The sequence below is a fragment of the Pygocentrus nattereri genome, chromosome 15 (assembly GCF_015220715.1).
Source record: "Pygocentrus nattereri isolate fPygNat1 chromosome 15, fPygNat1.pri, whole genome shotgun sequence".
Classification (NCBI taxonomy): Eukaryota; Metazoa; Chordata; class Actinopteri; order Characiformes; family Serrasalmidae; genus Pygocentrus; species Pygocentrus nattereri.
Genome location: NC_051225.1, coordinates 21,002,546 through 21,023,496, shown reverse-complemented (window position 1 = coordinate 21,023,496; position 20,951 = coordinate 21,002,546). Strand labels below are relative to the sequence as shown.

Below are 20,951 nucleotides of genomic sequence, written 5' to 3'. Positions count from 1 at the left end.
TAAATCTGTTGTAAAATATGACAACATAATATAATATAATACAATACAATACAACGACTTCATTTAAGTAATGAACATAATGGTTTTTCAATAGCAAGTGAATAGCAGGAGTGTTCATCAAGAATGAGTGTTCTATTGGGCTAAATGCAGACAAGCCATCCAACTCAACACACAACAGAGGCTTTCCTATAATACACTGTCTGGATCAACAGTGCCAGCCTGCCAGACATTAGCTTAGCGGCTAGTGCGTGTGCGTGTGTGTGTGTGTATACACACGTGTGTGTACAACCAGGCAAGAACTGTTGGTGCCCAAATGACTGTTTAGATAAGTGACTGCAGGTGAGATAGACAGCAGGCAGGGCTGAAAGAGAGAAGAACGAGTCGGCATGAAAGGAAACAAAGGACGGTGGGAAGGCAAAGTCTGCCCAAAGTCATGCAGAAGAGGAGCAGCAATTAGAAAGAGTCTTCAAAGACGCTTTCATGTGGAAAGCAGAGCAGCAAGGTATTTGGGGCACCTGTTGAGTTCACCGGTGCTACAAATTGCATTCATTCCAACTTCACATAACCCCAAAGAGAAAGAGAGAGAGAGAGAGAGAGAGAGAGAGAGAGAGAGAGAGAGAGAGAGTGAGATTTCTTTTATATTCTACTGCTTCTTACATACACACTTTGATCTGAACACAAGACTGGGCCTCTGTACTTCTGTTGTCTTTGAATCTGTTCGTTCATTTAAAGAGTTATTACACCTTAACGCCATTTTAACTGAAGCAGTTAAACTGAAAGGTTCAACACAGTCAAAAACATCGTTATTCACAAAGTTCAGCCTCTGGACCAACTCTGCTATAGGAATGTATGACATAGGCAAATCAGTCTACCAGTGTTACCATCTCCTGTTGACAATGTCTGCCTTGTGCAGCAGTGAAGAAATAAGTTCTAAATGAGAAGCAGTCTGCAAGAACACAGTCGTAAGTTGTTTTCACTCTACTACTCATTATTAGTTAAGGTTCGTGGGGTGAGAAACTGCCACAGCAAATCACATGAACGATCTGGAAAAAGCAAGAAAATGTTTTTTTTGTGTCTTGTCTAGAATTTCTTGCATCAGCACCAAACCGAGTTTGGATTTCCGCTCAGATAATAATAATAATATGATAAGGCCATTCTCTCCATGCCTCTTTGTTTTCACTCTTAAGTTTCTCTCTCTCCTTCTCTGCAGCAATAAGAAAGAAAGGACATTTTGTAAAGGCATGCCTGTGTTTCATCAGCATTACTGTAATTGTGTTACAGTAAAAGTTACAGTGACAGAGACAGAGCAGTATTACTTTCTTGTTGCTTTTGTGTGTTGTTGTACCCACCCTCTCCTTTTTCTAAAAGGGTCCCACTCAGTTTTGAGCATTTTGGTGAACAATCGTTGATTGAGGAGCAGAGTTATCTGAGACTATGGGGATGCTGTTAGCTTAAGTGACAACTATCAAACAAGATGCTGCTAAAAGACTTCTCAAGGCTCTATCTATCTATCTATCTATCTATCTATCTATCTATCTATCTATCTATCTATCTATCTAAATAAGCTAGATGATTATTTCTGACTGACTTTTTTTTTTGATCACAGACCAAAAGACACCACACAACTTATACTTTATATGATCTCTAATGAAAAGATCCATTCAGATTTTTACTGTTGACCAGCATACCATACTACATTACAATCTCAATTTCATGCATCCTTTTAGATTTTCTATTAATTTTATTTTTCCCCACTCAATTTATGACATAAATAATATGTCTATGTGTCTGCATTCCATTCATATGTTAAAGCTACAGTTTGTTCTCTTAGCCTGCAAATATAATCAAGTATTAAAGTATTAGAGCTAGGGTCAACCAGGACAGGATTGGCACAATATCCAAAAAATGGTACCTAAACATTAACCAAAACTGTAAAAATATGTTCTATTTAGATTTTGGAACATATAAACCACATCAAAAAATATTTGCTTTTCAGAAGAGAACTACAACTCACTAGGCATTGCTAATCTTTATCCAAAAAAGTCACTTGGATCCACGCTTCCTCCCAAAGGACCATCTGATGTACAGGAAGCACTAAGATGGTCAAAACTATTGGAGTTTTATCAGTCGCATAACACGCTAACACATCTGACTGGTCATTTATATGTCGAAACCTTTTTATGTCAAAGTAGGCAGCTACTGGCCACACTGGGCGATGAAATCCACCAGACCCTCTCACGACAGTTAAACGTCTGTCTTACAAGATTACTCTGATCCAGTCTTGGTGCAGAGAGGAGTAAGAGAGCTGTGATAAACACAAAGGAAGCCATCATTTTTGTAGCAGTGAGTAGCTACATCATCAGACAGAGGGAAAGCAATCACAAGAATTACCCCTCATCCATGACAGTCTTTAAGCAGAGCACGTAGATACACGCAGAGAAGTGAAGGGCAAAGATCAGCGCCTGCGATTTCATCAATCAATATAAAACTGCTGTCATTACACCCAAGAACATCCACACTCTGCTGCAATATGGTGGTAGAAGTTGTTGGCGTGTCTGTGAGTGAGTGATGACAGTGTCTAGCTTTATTCACCATATTTTATTTTTACACAAGTATACTGCCATTATTCTTACACATAAACGGGTCATACATCAATCTTGTAAGGAAAGAGCAGAGGTTTATTAGCAAAAGCAGTAGTGGAAAGGAAGGAGAGGGAGAGAGCAAGAAAGAGAGAAAAAAGTTTGAAGTTGTGTCTTTGTAGTATGATAGCTACTGCAGAGACAACACTGCAAAACCTTAAAAAGATCCAATAAGAGAATAAATCCAATTTCACCATGAAAAGGATGAAAATTATTCAGGCACAATTAGAGGCATCTAAAGTGCTGAAATGTTATCAGCCTCAAAAAAGTTCCACCAAATGCAGGAACATTGTAATTTGACATTTTGCAGGCTTCTCTCCTCATTTCCTAATTCTTATCTTTTGTGGGGAAAATATAAGCAGAGCAATCCTCCTCAGGATTCAAACGGGGCTGGACAATTGTGAAAAAATAAAATTTCAGGGAAAACAAATTATACCAACCCATCAAAGTAAACAGTATGTCCTATTGCCTACAAGTTACGATACAGCTGTGATTGCTTTGCCTTTCATAGGTGTTGTTGCTAAAGCACAAAACACAAATTACATCACAAAAGAGAAAAGGGGAAGAATTGTTATAAATGAAAAGGGATAAAGAACAAATAAGAATGTGTCTAAGAATATGTGAGAGAAAATGGGAAGCAAGAAGGTCCCAGATGAAAAGGAAGAAGGGGATAGTAAGACAGTAAGGGTGTTCAGGTGAGACTGCATGTGTGAAGGTGGTATGAGTCAGCAGCCCAAGCCTGTGGGTCAGACGGTTCGTGGAGAACAGTAGGAGAGTCCATTACTGTTGAGAGCAGACGAGGACAGAGAAAACCATAAAGAAGATGAAAGAGATGTGCTTTATGCTTCTGCTTCACAACATCCTTATCCTCACAACCATAAACCTTGACCGAAAAAGAAGTCACACATTCAGGAGAGGATAATCTGTGAGGCATACACTCTCTCACAGCCACAACTGTCATAACCATTCAGTGCTAATATGATTTTAGCATGTACTGTATACGAACATCAAAACCCATCCAATCCAATTTTAAACATCTAATGTCTCTGTACACTCTCTGCTAAGTTTCTCAAACTTTTGAAATTCTTCAGATTTTTTTTCTTGCTCTTTTTTTATCAAGTAAAAAAAAATACCAGCAAAGGACCTGCTAACAGAACACTGGGTATATTTAGCAACTCTAGGCTTCATGTTTATCAAAGTGTTTTCCTTGTTTTGAAGAGCAGTTTTTACCAACAAAGTTTTTCCCCCATAGTTAAAAGCGCATCTTTCATCCTGGTCTAAATTCCTGACAGGCTTTAGTGATAAGTACATCACAACAAGGGTACCCAACTCAGTTGTCAAGGTATTGTGCAAACCTACCTTGTACTTCCTCATAGAATCGCCGCTGATCAGATGGTTTTTGAGTGGCGGATCATTCACAGCACAGCAGTGATACCAGCATGGCAGAGGCATGGTAGTTTATGTTGTGCTGGTCTGTGAGTCCAGCATGAAAACAGATGAGCTATAGTTTCTGAACTGAACACCAGTAAGCTAGCTGTGTCTAAATAGTGGTCAGTAATGTAAATTGTGTGAATTATCAAATTATTCTCAATTATTCTCACTTCCATCAAAAATAATTGTACAAAGCCATCTCAAAGAAAACCAGGGACAGAAACGTCTTAACTCTGAAATCGTATCAGTTAGACAGCTAGCTACCGTTACTGATGTAATGGTACAAATACTGATGTAAAAAACTGATGTAATGGTATCATTACTGATGTGAAAAAGGTAAAACCAAAGTGTGATGAAGTTATGAATATGGTATTAGCGCTTATCAAAGCTTTGCCGCTCTCCACTTTCAGTTTCCCAAATGCTCTATGCTAACAGTACTCCTCCTAATAAACAGACACACTTTCAGCTCTGTTGCAATCTGTGTTGCAACTTCATGATATAAATAATAAGACATAGGGAAGTGGACCATTTCTGCTACACCTATACAAAAACGTTGTAGCCTAATTATCCGCAACAGCCAGTTTTTTCTTACTTTCAGTTTAACCCTTTATCTGCCATGGGCAACTAATCTTTTATTTCTAAATTTAAGCAGCCAAACTGGCATTTATCTGTATTGCAAGTTTGCATAAAGCGCTAACAGAAATTGTATCCTACACATTTAAAGGGCCAAATAATGAGATAAAATATTAAAAGTGTCACTCAATATAAGACACACACCTAACAAATAAACACTAATAAAATTAAATAATGTGCTGTGATTGTGGCTAAGCAACACCTGTTTACAGAGACGTGTCTGTCCTTCATTCCACCACTGCACACCTGCGCCTCTGTTTCTCTCTCACCCACACCCACACACACACACACAGGCACAGGCACAGCTGTGGTTCCTGAGGTATGGGGGGGCTGGCAGTGGTTGGTTGCCAGCTGTGTGAGGTGAGGGAGGCGGTGGAGCATTGGCCCCTGAGGGACAAACATATTTCTGAAGAGGACAGGGGAGAGGGTTGAAGAGGAATAAGGAAGAACCGTGGAAGGTAAAGCTCTGAGAAGCCACTCCAGACCATTCCAAGTGTATGTGAATGCGTGTGGAACATTTCAATGACTCAAAATAAGGCCTGTGATTGGATGACTGCAGAAACAGAGTAGTCAGGTGTTTGTGTCCCACAGCTGCAAAGCCCACGCGTCTCGATTCCATCCACTTTTCACAACATCCTATAATCCACAGTAGGCCAAGGGCCTGTTGTCAACTACCTTTCTAAGCAAAAGCCATGCAAACTTAGCAGGAGCCTTTAGCTATATATATCACTATGTGAGGGGCTTAAGATACATACACACTCTCGCACACACAACCACCCACAGCAGCCTCTCAAATATCCTTACACCACTCAGGAGATGCAAACAGCACTTAGGCAGGGGTTTATAAGGATTATTGATGTTGTAAATCCAGGGTGTATGTGTTTTGTGCGCGTGTGTGTGTTTGTGTGTGCGAGAGAGAGCATGTACAACATGTTTTTGTTACTCCTTGCAGCAAAAAATAAAATAAAATACACGTTTACACAGAGTTGAGCAAAAATGTAGAAACAAGCTACAAGCAAAAATGTGCTCTTAAAACCACACAACATAGAAAGCCGGCCTTTCGTGAAGGTTTTCATAGAAAAATTCCACAAACCTCTCAAACTTTGTTCATAATTACATTGATAAAATGTAACAAAGTTACTCAGAGTGGTCTGATGTTAAACAAGGATGTAAATACTTAACCAACTGACAATAAACTGACAAAAAATGTTAATGATCTTTTATTTCATCTCCAACTAATTTGAAGTTACTTGTATAGATGGGCTTATCATTTCACTTTAGTAACATTTCTTAATTGTATGCATAATGGTGCAGTAAATGTTAGTAAATGCTAGGCCTACTAAAATGAAGCACACAGCTAAAAATAGTGCTCTCCAGAACCACTGTTTCAAGAGGACTATACATTTTACCATAAGAACCACATGCAAAACACAGAGCAGGATCCAGCTTCTCCACTAGAAAGTGGGATGCACAGTGGTGTAAGGTAACCACACGAGTGCACAACATTTTAGAGAAGGACGTGGTGGACAACAATGGCTTTCAAAAGCTCCTGAAGCACATTAAGTTAGACTTTGGTCACCTGCCATTCAGTTTAAACAAAACTAGGTTCTTATGTGGAGTATATGAAGGATACGTCTAATGGGGTTCTAGGACGTATGCACACTGATATGTAGCCATATCTACCAGTACTATGTTGCACGATCATTATGATGCCTTAATGGTGCATTAATACAGAGTTCAGTTGATGTGAGCACTTGTGAAATATCAAGCATTTTATAATGGCTCACATTACATATAATTACTCAAAAAACTCTTGTAGGCTGACTAATCATTTTGGATAGTAATGAAATAGCTAAAATTAGCATTGTAGACATTGCGATCCCAGTCAGCAAGTTTCACTATAATGCACCAACTTACATCAAACCACTCTGAATCACTTTATTTACATCTCAACCATTGCATTATGCTGGAATTTACAAAAAAAATCACTTAATAGATTGAAAGGGCTTAGTATTTCATTTAATATACCATGTTCTGTCATTTGTATTTGTTCTTTTATTTTTATTCCATTTCTATTGATTTTCACATATTATTTCACTGTTTTTGGGAAAATAAATGCTGAAAACTGGACATAGCTAATGCAGTTAATGCTCTAACCTGTGAATATGGGTTATGATATGAAAAGAAAGACATTCTGCTTTGCTTATACCACAAAGTGATAGTCTACAGGATACAGGCCTTTCCAAATGCAAAAGCGCTTGTCTGCATTAATAACAAGCATACATACAACTGAAAGGAATGCTACACAAACCGTCCCACATCTCCTGGGCTGCACAATTTCGGAGCCCTAGCTGCTATTACTGTTTTTAGTTAAATGACTTACTTTTATCTATTTGCTCTGATAACAGTATATCACACTGTGAGAAAACACCATGAAGTCGACTGGGGGCTCAAATTACAAATTCATTGAGGCAATGACTCTTACTTATTAGCTACATCAAACTCTTGACTCAAGGTAAAAACCTAAAGTAGCAAACTTCAGACACCAAATGTGTCTTGACTATGTCTTGGGAAGAGGAAAACCGTGTGCATGTGATTTGCCCCTCTCCCCACACCCTATCGCTTCAAAGCTTAGCTTTTGATTTCAGTGTTTGGTTCAAGTTTGTTACAAAGCAGTGTGAGTCAGCTCGCTGGTGATGACTATACAGTAAATGAAGAGTCTGGGTTCTCCAGGGACCCTCTCTTACCCCCCTACAAACAGCATCCTAGCAGCTGCTCCCCAGGGCTAGGGCTACATCTGGGGGGAGTTTTAGACTGTGCAGATGTTACCTTCTCCCACTGGCTATAACACCTGTGCTGACACACACACTCGCACTCCTCTCTTCCTCACATAGATAGCCCCACACACCCACAACCACCTGCTCCCTCTCTAATTCATTTCAGTGAGACAGCTGCAGAGGCCAGCTGACAAGAGGGACGAACTCACTTGGGCAGTATCTCAGAGGCCTCATGCAGGATGCTGTATTAAAACCAACCGGATGAAACGGCCGTGCTCTGATGAATTGGCCACCGGAGGACAGATATGGAGAGGGCTCATCACTGTTTTTAAAGGCAGAATGAAATCATTAGCTAAACCTCAAGCAGGCAGCAGAGACTAAATGCACAGCAACAGCAAAAACGGGGGGGCTCTTTAATGTTACAGAAAATAAAAGCATGGAGGACTTTGGTTCAGGCTTGAAGACGGCTGCAATTTTTCCACAGAATAACAGTGTATAAAAGGGCACAATACTAAGTATAAGTCAGAGACCATCCTTTGTTTATTGAATTGCCATCAAAATGGCCAAAAAGTACAAGGTATACATTTTGTCAGGAGATTCAAACACAAAGAAAGGAGAAAAAAAAATCCAACACTGGAGTTCAAAAATTTATTAAAAGCTACAGAGAAAATGGGGCTTCTACCAACTGTCTAAGACCTGGTAGACTTAGCTTTCATCTTTAGGAGGCAGGGCAAAAGCAAGCTCCACTGATGATTCAACATTTTATTTATTGTATTTGCTAAAAAATACACAGATGTGTGTCCATCCAGGATGCATAGCTGTCCTATTGTACATCTGCTCTATACAGAACCATTAACACTCAAAGATCCATTTAAAAGCATAAATGGTTCTTCTCTATGATCGAAAACCAGCTGGTTTGTTTGAAAAAACCCTTTCAAAAATGATTCTGTATAGCACCAAAAAAGATCTCACTATTCAGCTGTAAGTCAAGTTTTTTTTTCAGTACTACATAGAAGCATTTACACCAACAGTAAAAATTCTGTGTTTCTTTTAATTGTGAAAGCTCATCAAGCAGGTTTCTTTTGTATAAACGCTGTGAAAAAGAATATTAGCAATATATATTGAAAAATGGCACCTGAAATTGTGACTTTGAATAGCTGTTTGTTAGATTCTTGTCATGTTTTTTTTCTCCATTTGATTCTTCTCATTAGAAAGTGATGTGCTTATTTGTTTACACTGTCCGTGTTTGTCTCAGTTGTCATCCAAAACAAAAGATGTGAAACACAAACACCGAAGTGTAACAGTGCGTTGTTGCAGGGGGGCTCTATAATGAAGAATGTCTTAAAAGTCATGACTGATGAACTCACCTTGGATTTGACTGTTTTGCTACGGACTGGATTAGTGTCAAGCACCACATAAAAAATGTTAGACTCAGTGTGTTTTTATTATTCACACTATCACTAAAAAGACAAATCTGTGTCACATATGAACAAAAACACTGCAATACTGGAAGGACCTATGCAATAAGCATGTCAGTGTATAACCATTACTTTGTAGATCTACTGTATTACACACACACGCACACACACACGCACACACACACTTTCTAAACCACTTATCCTTCTGGGTCACAGAGGTTGCTGGAGCGTATCTCAGCAGTCATTCGGCAGAAGGCAAGATACACCCTGGAGAGGTCGCCAGACCATCAGAGGGCACATCTTCTGTATTACTGTAATCTTTTCACAAGTATGATCAGATGATATACAGTTTTCCACATCAAATTAAAAGAATATGGGAAGAGAAGAAGCCATGGTCTCTGCTACTTAAGCAGAGCTTTTTTGCTCCATTCATTCTAAAGGCAAACACTTAGGCTTTTTGCTTAGGTATGCGCTCTTTGATCCTTTATGCAACACAATTCACATAATAAAGGCTGTCCTCTTCACTGCCTTTACGTGTAAAGGTGATAATGTATGAAATGCACTTGCTGGACATTCATGTGAATGTGTTTGTGATACAGGCCTAACATAACTATATCCCAGGATAATAGAAATTAATCAACTGAATTTGTTTTTATGACTACATTTTAACTACATTTTAAAGCTGCTACCCTCGCTGTGAGCTCATTACCAGCTACACACAGTGTCAGACCAAAGATATAAACAAACAATTATGTTCTCGTTGGACGTTCCCCCTCATCCTCACCGTTCTGTTGAAACAGACAGGTGACACGCTTCTGGCATGTTTTTTACAGCAGAAATACTATCAAGCAGAGGTTAACAGCTCAGAGATCGGCCGGTAACAAACAGAGACAGACAGCTAACAGCCTCCTGATAGTCAGGCTTTAAGCTGAAACAATTAAAAGTTAATATCACATTACTTGAATTTCTCAAAGGCTTAAAATATCAGTGTTTAAATTAGATATGCTAAAAGGAGAAGGGTTTTTGGGTGAGTTAAATCAGTAATAAAATCTATTACCACAAAGGTGAAGGCCTTCCATCAAACATTGCATATCAAACAGTTTGAATTAAGTAAGTTTATATATTAGTATTTAATAATATTTATAATAATAATTATATATGACTGGGGGCAGTCATGGGCTGGAGGTTAGGGAACCAGCCCTGTGACTGGAAGGTTGCCAGTTCGATCCCCTCGGCTGACAGTCCATGACCAACCCCCAATTGCTCCCCGGGTGCCGTGGATAGGGCCGCCCACTGTTCCGGGCAAGTGTGCTCACTGCCCCCTAGTGTGTGTGTTCACTAGCGTGCATGTATGTGGGTGTTTCACTGCATGGATGGGTTAAATGCAGAGGTCACAGTGTGCAAACACAGTGACAAACGGTTGTAAATTCTTCTAATTGTAAATACAACAATGCAAATGTTTCTAGTGGTTGTTTATTATTATCTAACGAAATAAGAAAATAAATCCATTAAACGGGTAGAATATCCACTTCTTTATTTTATGATGGTAAACTACATATGTTCAGCATTATTGGCCTAGGCACCTCCATAGCTCTTTTATGTCCTTGCTTATTCGTAACAACATAAAAAAAAGTGTTGAGACATTTAAATCTAATAGTTCATTAGATGATTAGTAAATCACTAAGTTATACTCTCTAAATATCTGAACGCAAGAGCTAGCAATACATGTCAATTGATTAGTCTGGTTATAACAACAAACTGAAGGTCAACGTAACTGTTTATTTTTGAAGTGCCATATAGATAACACCATGGGTATGCACACCAAGTTAAAATGAAAACTGGGTAACAGAATTTCATAATGCCAGCTACCCTTTGCAATATGGTACAATGTCATCATGACTGCAGCAGAAGAATAGACACCATTTCATTCAAAGTTAAGAGCGTTTTTTTTTCCTTCTGTAAAGTTACTGGAAAGTGCCTTATTAGACTTGCTATAAAGCAAAAAGCAAGCATTTGACATGTTTACATATACAACTCCAGTGACCGTTTAGTACCCTTTTTCCTTAGAATGCACCAATACTGATTCTTTTCTTTAAAAGGAGCTACTTTTCATTAACAGTACAATCTGTAAGATTTTTAGTTTAAAGCATTCCAAAAGTAGCTAACATTATCAACCAAACTTGAAGACATAACAGTTTTGACTTCATGTCAAAGACGTCTATGCATCGTTTTGCAGAGATATCTACTGAAGTTAGCACGCTAAGTAGCTAGCCCCGGCCCATCCTGTCTCATAATACCACCCAAGAGGCAACAGTGAGTCATTGTAGTGTAGAGGCTGCCATCAGCTCAACATGAGCAGATAAAGAAGTGCACTGCTCAGAGGGAATATTCAAAGCTCTGAGTGAAGAGAGAGGAGGAGGAACTGTGCATTTCCTTATAATAGGAATTTCTTATACTAGCAGTGGACACTAGAACGTTCTGGTGATATGCTGCCCCGATTTAGGATAAATTTAGCAGCTTCTCATCTTACTTATTGCTCTTTTAATACACTTCACAAATTTTTGAACATTGAACATTTAAAAGTAGGCTTTCTTGCTCAAACTACCCAAACACTACACTACCCCACAACACCACAACACCCAAATGTAAATAAATGCTATTTCATGGAAAGAAAAGGCTTGTTACAGATTTGGAGCAGATTCAGTTTTTTCACCCTCTAATATCCAATCCAGCATTTTCTGCTGGTATCAATGCAATAATGGTTACTGATGTAAGATCAACAAAGCTCAGTGTGTGCAAAGTCATGTATGTGGTATATTACAAACAGAACGGATTGTGTATTGGTCATAACTGTCATTTTTTAAGTTCTTTACTTTTCTATATTGTTTTAAAACACCTGTAAGTGTGCAATTTACAGACCTGTGAGTCAGTCCAACTTTTCTACCCACCCATCACAGATTTCTCACTCACTATTCCAACATGCACCAGCCAAATGAAGACCAAAATAGCTTTCTTTAATGGCTAATGGATAATTTTAACTTGTTGCTTGGTTGAGCAGGGTAATTGAGTAACAGCTCGGCTGCTGAGCGCCTGACTGCATGCTTGATCTCCTGGTCTTCTGTAAAGAGATAAGACCTGCTGCCCAATCCAGGCCTAGTAAACATTCTCCACAGATATTTTGCTTCAATTTCATTTATACTGCTGCTATTTTAGTGATGTCCTTGTCATTAGATGACGTAATCTTTAGGGAGACCGGTGTTGTGACAATGCATGCATCAGCAGCAAAGAGTCTTCATACTTCTGATTTAATGTTTAATAGGGCTCCAGATGTCACAGCAATTATGGGAAATCAATTGAATGGTGATGTAAATGAGAAAGTACATATTGAGAGAGAAAGAGACAGACATGGAGAGAGGGCAGAGAGGGCAGAAGAGAAAGAGAACGAGAAACATGGAAAGAGAAAATGAAAAAAGAAAAATAGGCAGACAGGAAGAGAGTGAGAAATATAATGTGTGTGAGAGAGATAGAGTGATTGATAGAGACAGAAAGAAGAGTGATACAGTGAGTCGGAGAAAGAAAGCAAGAAACTTAAAGAAAGGCACAGAGAACAAGAAAAAGAAAGAGAAAGACAGAGAAAGTGAACGAAATAGAGAGTAAATTACAGAGTTTGTGCAAGAGAGGTGGACAGAGGATGAGAGAGAGACCGACCAAAAAGAGAAAGGGATGAAGAGAAAGAAATCAAGACAGACAGACAGAAAGAGCGAGAGCGAGAGAGAGCGAGCGAGAGAGAGCGAGAGATCGAGAGAGAGAGAGAGAAATGCTGTGACTTGCCACAAGAGAAGATTTTTAAATGCTAGGCACAGAAAATTAAGAAATAAAACAGAAACAAAAGACTCGACAGCCTTTAACATTGTTCAAGGGCGCAGAGAGAAAGAGGAAATTCTATTTTTAAGTGTGAGCTGGGAAAGATCCAACAGCCCTCTGAATGGCAGACGCCTAGTAACCTCTTGGGTCCTCCTCTACCTACATTTGAACTAAATTATGAACAAAGGAAAAGTTGCGTAGAGGTGCTACAGTCGTGCACAGTGTTTAAAACCAGAATTGAAGGAGCAGAAGCCGTGTTGAAGGGCTGAAATTGGAAGATGATTTCACAAAAATTATTTTTCCATGAAAACTGTACAGTAACTTTAGTTTTATCCCCAATGCGAGAGCAGCGCACTCACAGTTCGGAGAATAGTGAATGTTAACATAATTAAAGCCTGATTTACTGAGTGTAAAAATAAAACAACTGCTCCACCTCAGCGCATTACATTAACATTTTAAAACGTTTGACTACCTTGTAAAAGCAAGCGAGGGAGCAAGCTTTCGCCATTTGTCTTGTTTGAAGATTTAAACTGTGTGTATAATTCAAGGTACAGTGACACATGGTCTCTAAAGACCATAAGTTTGACTCTGTGCCTCAGTGTGTGTGCATGTGTTGAGACTTGCATGCGGCCCTGAGCAGTGACAGGTAGACAATGTTAGAATGAATAATTGGAGGGGGAGAAACGAGTAAAGTGACACATCTGGATGAATAAAAACAAGGTGAATGAGTCATTAGAGAAGGACTAATGAGAGTAGAGAAAGCAAGAAAGAAAGATCTTAATTACTCTGGTGGTCATGATAGCATTTAAATCGTTGAACATAAAACTTTACTCCACCAGATCTCAGATATTCTACTCCAAATCTTGTTCTTTATTGTATATTTACTTTTCTCAGTAATGACTTTTTGACAACTACCCATAATTTCAGGCTGATAGTGTGACTTCTCACAGTGGATGGATGGACAGAAACACCTGTGGATTTGTCCAGGTCTGAGGCAAGAGGATGACAGTGAAGGCTGATCTCCTCTCTCTCCAAGATGGAAACTTTAAGTACTGTTTATCTAATTGTGACATTATTGGTCACCAATCATGTTTTACTAGCATTTATTACACCGAACCTGCAACTGAGAACAGTCATGTGACCAACTAATCAAGTGACAAGCTGGCTTTGACTAGACTAACTTTACTTGACTGACTTTCAAAATACACTTAAGCCAAAAACGTCTTCCATAATCATTTTGCGCATTAAATATAGTTTCATAGGTCAGGTTCCCATCACCACCACCACCACCACTGTGGACAAGTTTGAATCATTAAGTTTCTTTAGAATGGCCCATTTAATATCAAACCACTCTGACAACTGAATTCAACTTTAATTGCAACTGCTGTCCACAAGCCAGTCTCAAACACAATCAACTATAATCAGAGGTTGCTTGAAAAGCGTTGAGTATGATGCCAAAGACTGAGATGGCAGAAACACTAACAAGATGGACTGTACAGTGGAAATGACTGTCAATACGTCAATACACAGCGTGATCAAATCCTAACATGAGAAAATATCCTCAGATATGTTCCAAAGAGGTGCAATTTTAGCATCAGTAAGCTGGAAGCAAGCCTGTGCTGTGATGGTAGCACATTTGGTGCGTTTGCCATCTTCAACGTGGCCACAATGCTACAGTCCCAAGCACCAAAGAATAGGTTTGCTTTCAGCTTTCTGGCACTTCAGCACCACTCACCCGACTTTTGTTCTCTCACAAATTTGTTTTTGTCATTTACATTTGATTAGGCAGAGTATCAGTTAGTCAGAATCAAGTCTGTTCTGTTCTGTTATGTGTGGCACTGTTTGGGCCAGTAGCCAGTTGATTTCAGTCACTAGAATTGAATCATTATCATGTGCTTTAGTTAGCTACAATAGAAGATGTTATGTGGTGAGCAGAGCTGTAATCATGCGAGCTAAGCTAATGCTAACCAGCTCGTTCTTCCTAGTTAGTAACGCTTTAACATGTATCAACGGTTTCACTTTATTTAACAATGCATTGAAAATTATGCACTGTGTTTATTTATTTAGTGACCATTTAAGAGAACTACACTTTTAGATTTTTTTTCCCAATTTTGAAATAAAGCAGGATGAAACAGCAAAAACAGTGCTGTAAATGCTTTTAAGTCACCTATGGCATTGTGGGATTCACGCACCAATTTCCTGACCTAAAAATGACTTTTCATCAAAACTTTCAAATAGGGCCTAGTAAGCCAAAACAGATTTGTGAGCAGCTGCATCTCTCCCCCTTGCTACCCCTGCTGATACACTAATTTCTACATAAACTCTCTTAAATATGTTGTATAAGGCCACATTGCCTGCTCTGTTTGAACAGATCAGATTTTCTTCACATACATGTAACAAGAGGCTGCAGGTGCTCTATGGTGAACATAAGTCATGTGCCCTGTGGGAACACACTACCCAACATATAAGATTTAAACTGAGCATGGTCAGGTTTAAAAAAAACAAACAAAAAAAAACAACAACAACAAAAAATAAAAACTTTGAAAGCCTGTGAGGATGTTTCCCTGAACTGTTTTCTTGATAATGTTCTCTGTTAAACTCTTGCTGTGCACTCCTGTGAAGTTCCAATTTTTGTGATGCTCAGTGATTTAATAAAGTAGAATTTTAGGCTTTAGGCTTTTTAATACTACATGATACAGACTTCATCAGAAAAAACAGAAAAGGCTTTGCCAGTTCTCAATTTTCACACTTCTTAAACTTGAATAGACAGGAGGAGTCAGAGGTCCCAGAGGAGTCAGAGGTGGAAAAACTGAAATGTCCTTACTTTTTCCAAATAAGAGTCTAATAAAGTATATAAACATGTATACAATTTCAAATCACACCATTCACTTTATATATTAACTACAGTACATATATAATATGTGCATATGAATATAATATGTATATATGGAAACTAAGCAGAAAAAAAACCTGTTTAAAATTCACTGTTTCTGTGATGTCATAAAAACACAGCACATTTACCTACAGTGGATTCCAAAAGTCTGAGACCATATTAAAAATGTGGCATTTAAACGTGGAAGTAACACAAAATTTAAGGATCTTGAAATATATAAAACTAAGAAAAGTAATGACAATTTAAATTAACAAATCTTTGAAATTCTGTACTATTTCTGCATCACTAAATTAAAGCAATTTAAAAAAAAAAGATTAATTCCTTCTACTACAACATATATTCAAATGATTTTCAGGTGGACTTTTGTGCAGACTTGCTGAGCTTGAGTGCCTCCTGTCAATAATGCAAAAGAGGGACATAAAAAATTCTGAAGTGTATGTAATCCAGTCAAAATTTCTAGTTTTATTTTTGTTATGTTTGTTATGTTTATTATGTTAATTTGCAATGAAAACCTTTGTATTTAATTGGAAAGGAACGCAAAACACAAGCATTTTTACCAGTGGTCTCACTTTTGGATCCCTCTGTATATCTGCCTATTTAGCCTACAGTAGTTATAAGGAGTGCTTCAGCCTGGTCTGCTTTTTGAATAGGGCACAATACAGGGCAGCCAATGAGAACATTGTTCTTTTACATATATCAGTCTTAAAGGCACAGTAACAAAAATAGTCTGTTTAATTTTAAGGAATAAAGAGAATTTTGAAAAGTACATGTTAGATGAACTAATTTTTGTTAAATGAATCCACATTACTGTAATAAGTGGCCCTAAAGAGTGAAAAATAAAATTTAAAAAAAATGTAGGATATGGGCCATTTAATATTTATACATTGTAGCACAGGGAATAGATATTTTTGTGATATAATGTGATCCTCATGAAGGTTGAGCTTGCTTTTTTGTTAAATTTGAAACAATCAGTCAGAAGAAAAAAAAACATGCTAAAATATGGTGAAGCATGAAATAACCTTTTAAAAGCCAGAGGAGTCAGTTAAGATTTCAATTTTTTGGAGAACACCATAAGTCTTTATGTACATCACAAGCACAGACTCGAAAAGAAGGTCTGGCTTGATGTTTAGGTCTCATATGCAAAATCAGATTTATACTGATGAAGATATGATGACAATAGTAAAGAATTCACTCATCCTCTGAAAACACATTCCTCACTCAGTCCTGAATACTGAATACCCTTTCAGTGCACTTGATATCATCAGATTAATTGAGTCTGAAGCATAACTGACATTACTTCCACACATTTCCACCAAATGTTAGACAGTGTAGCTTTAATTGGACGGTGGATTACTGGGGTGTAATCTGCAATATTTATTGTGATATCAATAAAATTGTTTCATTCGACCGATATATCAGTCAAGTACTAATTTTGACTAGAGAAACCACGTTCAGATGCTTTGATGCCACAACAGCCTAATATGGTCACAAATACCTATTATCAATACACCTCTAATCCATTAAGTACAGTTCCTATTGTCATGAGACCATAAGCTCAATCCCAATTGTTCTTGCTCCCTGTTCCCCATCACTTAGCGTGACGCTAACCATCATGGGCATCTGTAAGCTAATGTCACAGAATTAGCAGTTAGTGTTCTCCTCCAAGTGTGTTGAGTCATCCAATTATGTCATGCAGTTTGAAAAGCTGCCATTTGTGTCTCACACAAAGCAGCTTTCACCCTCCCACGTTGGTAGCATTGTGTGACAGGGGAAAAACTAGCTAGTGGGAACAATTGGGGATGACCATAAGAAAAATCCATTTTTAGTATTAAACAGCATTCAAGAGCACCAAAACAAATTAACATCTTTTTACTCACAGCCAACAAATCCCTAAAAAGGCAATGAAACATGAAGAGTAATTCCAATAGGACCCAGAGGCACAAATACACACACAGGCAGATTTTTAATAGCTTAAAAGAGTACACAAAACATACTCTTGCACTCAACACGCCCACAGACTCGTCTGTTTTAGTACCTCACTGTCAGAAGAACACACACATTTGAGTGCTTTTTTTTCCCCTCGTTCTTCCCCTCCTGTGTGACACTGCTTAATTACAGGGACTCAGGCTAATCAGGATCCTGTCATTTTGAGGAGACTGGAAGAAAGGAGCGTTCTTCACAAGCAGTCAAACTCACTGACACACCTCAGTCAAACACTAGCTGCTGTAAGATTTGTTCCAGGATGCTATAAAGTCAGAGCACGTCACAGTTTTTCAATCCTGATTTCTACCTCACATTTTGGCTGTATGTCACTCGGCATAACAGCATAAAAATGTGAAAATATTTGATTATAACAAATTGTGCTTGGCTTGTCTGTCTATGACATGGTAATTTATAATGGGGGTGCAAGTAAAGGGGTGTTGAGTGCTATCAGGGTGGGTGAATGAAATTACACTGCCTGTCATAAGATTGAGGACATCTTGCCTTGCACTGAAATCTTTTTTTTTTGTTTTTGTCATTTAGTCACTGTTTAATTTTCACTGTAACTTTACAATTAAAGGGCCCATTTCCTATATGTTTCTTGTATTTTAAGTTGTGTAATAATGTGTGGTTTTATTTTAAAAATCGTTGTAATACATTTCAACATGACTAGTTTCCAACATGTGTGATATATATTAGATAAATCAGGTCTGTTTCGACTGGCTTGAGTCGTGACTCATTCAACAAGAACTAAGAGCTGAAATGCTCCTTAGAACTTCAATATTAATACTGTAGGCTGAACAGGTGGGCAGAAGTAAACTGACTTGGGACAGGACAGAAACAATGAATTCAGAAGGGGCTATTTTAGATGCTTTGTATCAAAAAATATAGTTCTACCCAGTCATTACAGTCCGTATATGGAAACTAAGCTGCAAATACAGCCCCTTCTGAATTCACTGTTTCTGTGATGTCACAAGTACCAACATCTGCCAACCTATTCAGCCTAGAGCGAGGAAAACTCATTTTTCCATGATATGGGTACTTAAAGTAAGAAAAAACATCAATAAAGGGTTTTAACATAAAATTACCCACTAAAACTTTGAGTATATTTTGCAGCCAGCACTCAGTTTCATGCTCCTGAGCAAGAAGAGCAGATCTCACCTATATAATGATTTGGCAGCTTTGTTTTCCAAACTGTTATTAAAGGTACATTGTGAAAATCTTCTGACTCGAGGGCAGTTTTATAACCTGAAAGCTTTGAGTGCTGATGGGGGCTGACATCACAGCAAGGGGATAAAATGAGCTTTTCAGTTTCACAGATGCAAAATAATACTGGACGATCTAAACAGCTTTGTATTTGACCACATGAACTCAAATGAGCGAAAAAAGAAAGTGCCACTGGCAACAGCAAAGCCATTTGATCAGTTTCACAGAGCTTTGTGTGATTGCTGTGCTTTCTACTGCTGTACAAGATCAGCACAAGGGAGCTTATAAGCGCCATCAGAATGGACATTTGACCGCTAAGTGCTTATTACTGATTTGTTTAAGCAGAGTGAAGCACAACTGATGTGACTTTTATTCCTTTTCACGTGTTTTTGTACAAAATGCTGTGACACAAAATACACAAAAAAATTCAGATTTTTTGGCTTTGTCAGATCACATTCTTTACATACCAAATATAACCAACAACAGCATTCAGAAAAAGGAGTACTGACGTAAATGAAATAGCAGAAACAGCACTTTTTTTGGTTGGCCTTAGTGTTAACATAAAACTATTTTCTAATAATTTATGCACATTCTGCAGAGCTCAGTTTCATGTTCATAAGTGTTTTTCAAGGTTTTGCTTAAGTAATGAATGACAATTTGCCTGTTCAAACTATTGTTAAAAGCACAATTTTAAAATCTTTTCAATGGAGGTTTAAACACCTGAAAGGTTAGAGCTCTGACAAGGGCTCAAATCACAGCAAGCACATTAAATGAGTGTGCCACTTGTTCCAAGGTAGTACTTTTGACAGTTGCTTTTGCAAAAGAATATGGCAAGATTTTAACAGCTCTGTATTAAATACTTAATTTGTTGTGGTATGACAAACACAACTTTTGGAAAGTCATCCACAAACCTTTGACAGGCAATGTATAAGGGCTATATGGACCACTGTATCGAATTAGTTTAAAAATATATATATATATATTCAGACCTTAGACATTGTGAAAGTAATAAGCTAAATACAGAATATTTAAAATGTCATCATCCATAGGGTTCTTTCTACTCTATTATTATGTCTGTCCCAAATCCTAAGCTCTTTTAAAAGCAATAATTAAGCAATAAATAATTATAATTAATCATTAATATACAACAACAACAATAGTAATAATAATAATAATAATAATAATAATATAACATTAAGCAATAATTAATTAATTAAGGTACAGGCTAAGTCCAAGTCAGTTAAAAGTCCAACTGTGTTTTGAACTCCGACACTTTAAGTAAAATGATCCATGCACAGATAATGGAGCTGATCTACTGGGCTCTGGTGGTGTGTGCACAACTTGGGCCAGCGTGAGGAGAATGTGTCCAAGTATGTAGATATGAAAGCGTGTGGAACTGTGTTGGAGTATGGGAATGGATAAACTGACCGTTTCTCTGTGATCCAAAGGTAAGAGCCAAGCGGCCTAACAAATCCTCATCCTCATAGCGGTCTTCGTTCACTATGATCCAGAAACAGTTCTCGGACATCTCCTGAGGTCGGATCTACAACACAGACAGACAATCAAGATGCATGAGTACATGAGCACGTAAATACACATATGTGTATGTGAAAATGCATGTACACAGTCAGACACACATGCATTTACACAAGAACACACATGCGCACACAAAAGAAGGGAAATTATGACCTGCCATTCCACATCCTCCGACATCTGTCTAGGAGGTCAAAGGGAGGTTGCTAGGCAAAAGAAGAATTCAAACATACAAGCCATGCATGGGAGGCTTCTAGAAAAAAACGGAACATCTATTCAAATATTCATATTGTACTGCAAAAGAAGGCTTTTCTCTCCTCCTCTGCTTGGACGGGTGTATACACCCATGTCTATGACAGCTGAATGTGGCCCTTAAGTGCTTCATCTATAGCTCTCAGCATACTCCAACACAGAAGAGTGCTCTATTCAAACAGCAAAGCACAGCCCCTTCTACCTACTCACATATACACATGCACACACCTAAACAAAGCAGGCACACCGAAAGCAAGAAATAAAAGGTATATTGAGAATCACAGTTTAAAAACAAGCATGACTATATGGAAAAAAAGCAAAAAGA

At 38.1% G+C, this 20,951-nt stretch overlaps 1 protein-coding gene across 4 annotated transcripts in view; it reads right to left on the bottom strand.

Annotated features, from left to right (window-relative positions):
* diaph3 (diaphanous-related formin 3) overlaps positions 1–20,951 on the bottom strand; it is a 468,447-nt gene that overhangs the window by 268,014 nt on the left and 179,482 nt on the right. For all 4 annotated transcript variants that reach the window (XM_017699480.2, XM_017699484.2, XM_017699482.2 and 1 more), the window contains one exon: positions 20,270–20,384. In XM_017699480.2, the coding sequence (XP_017554969.1) occupies positions 20,270–20,384 (115 nt within the window). The remainder of the gene's footprint in view (positions 1–20,269; positions 20,385–20,951) is intronic.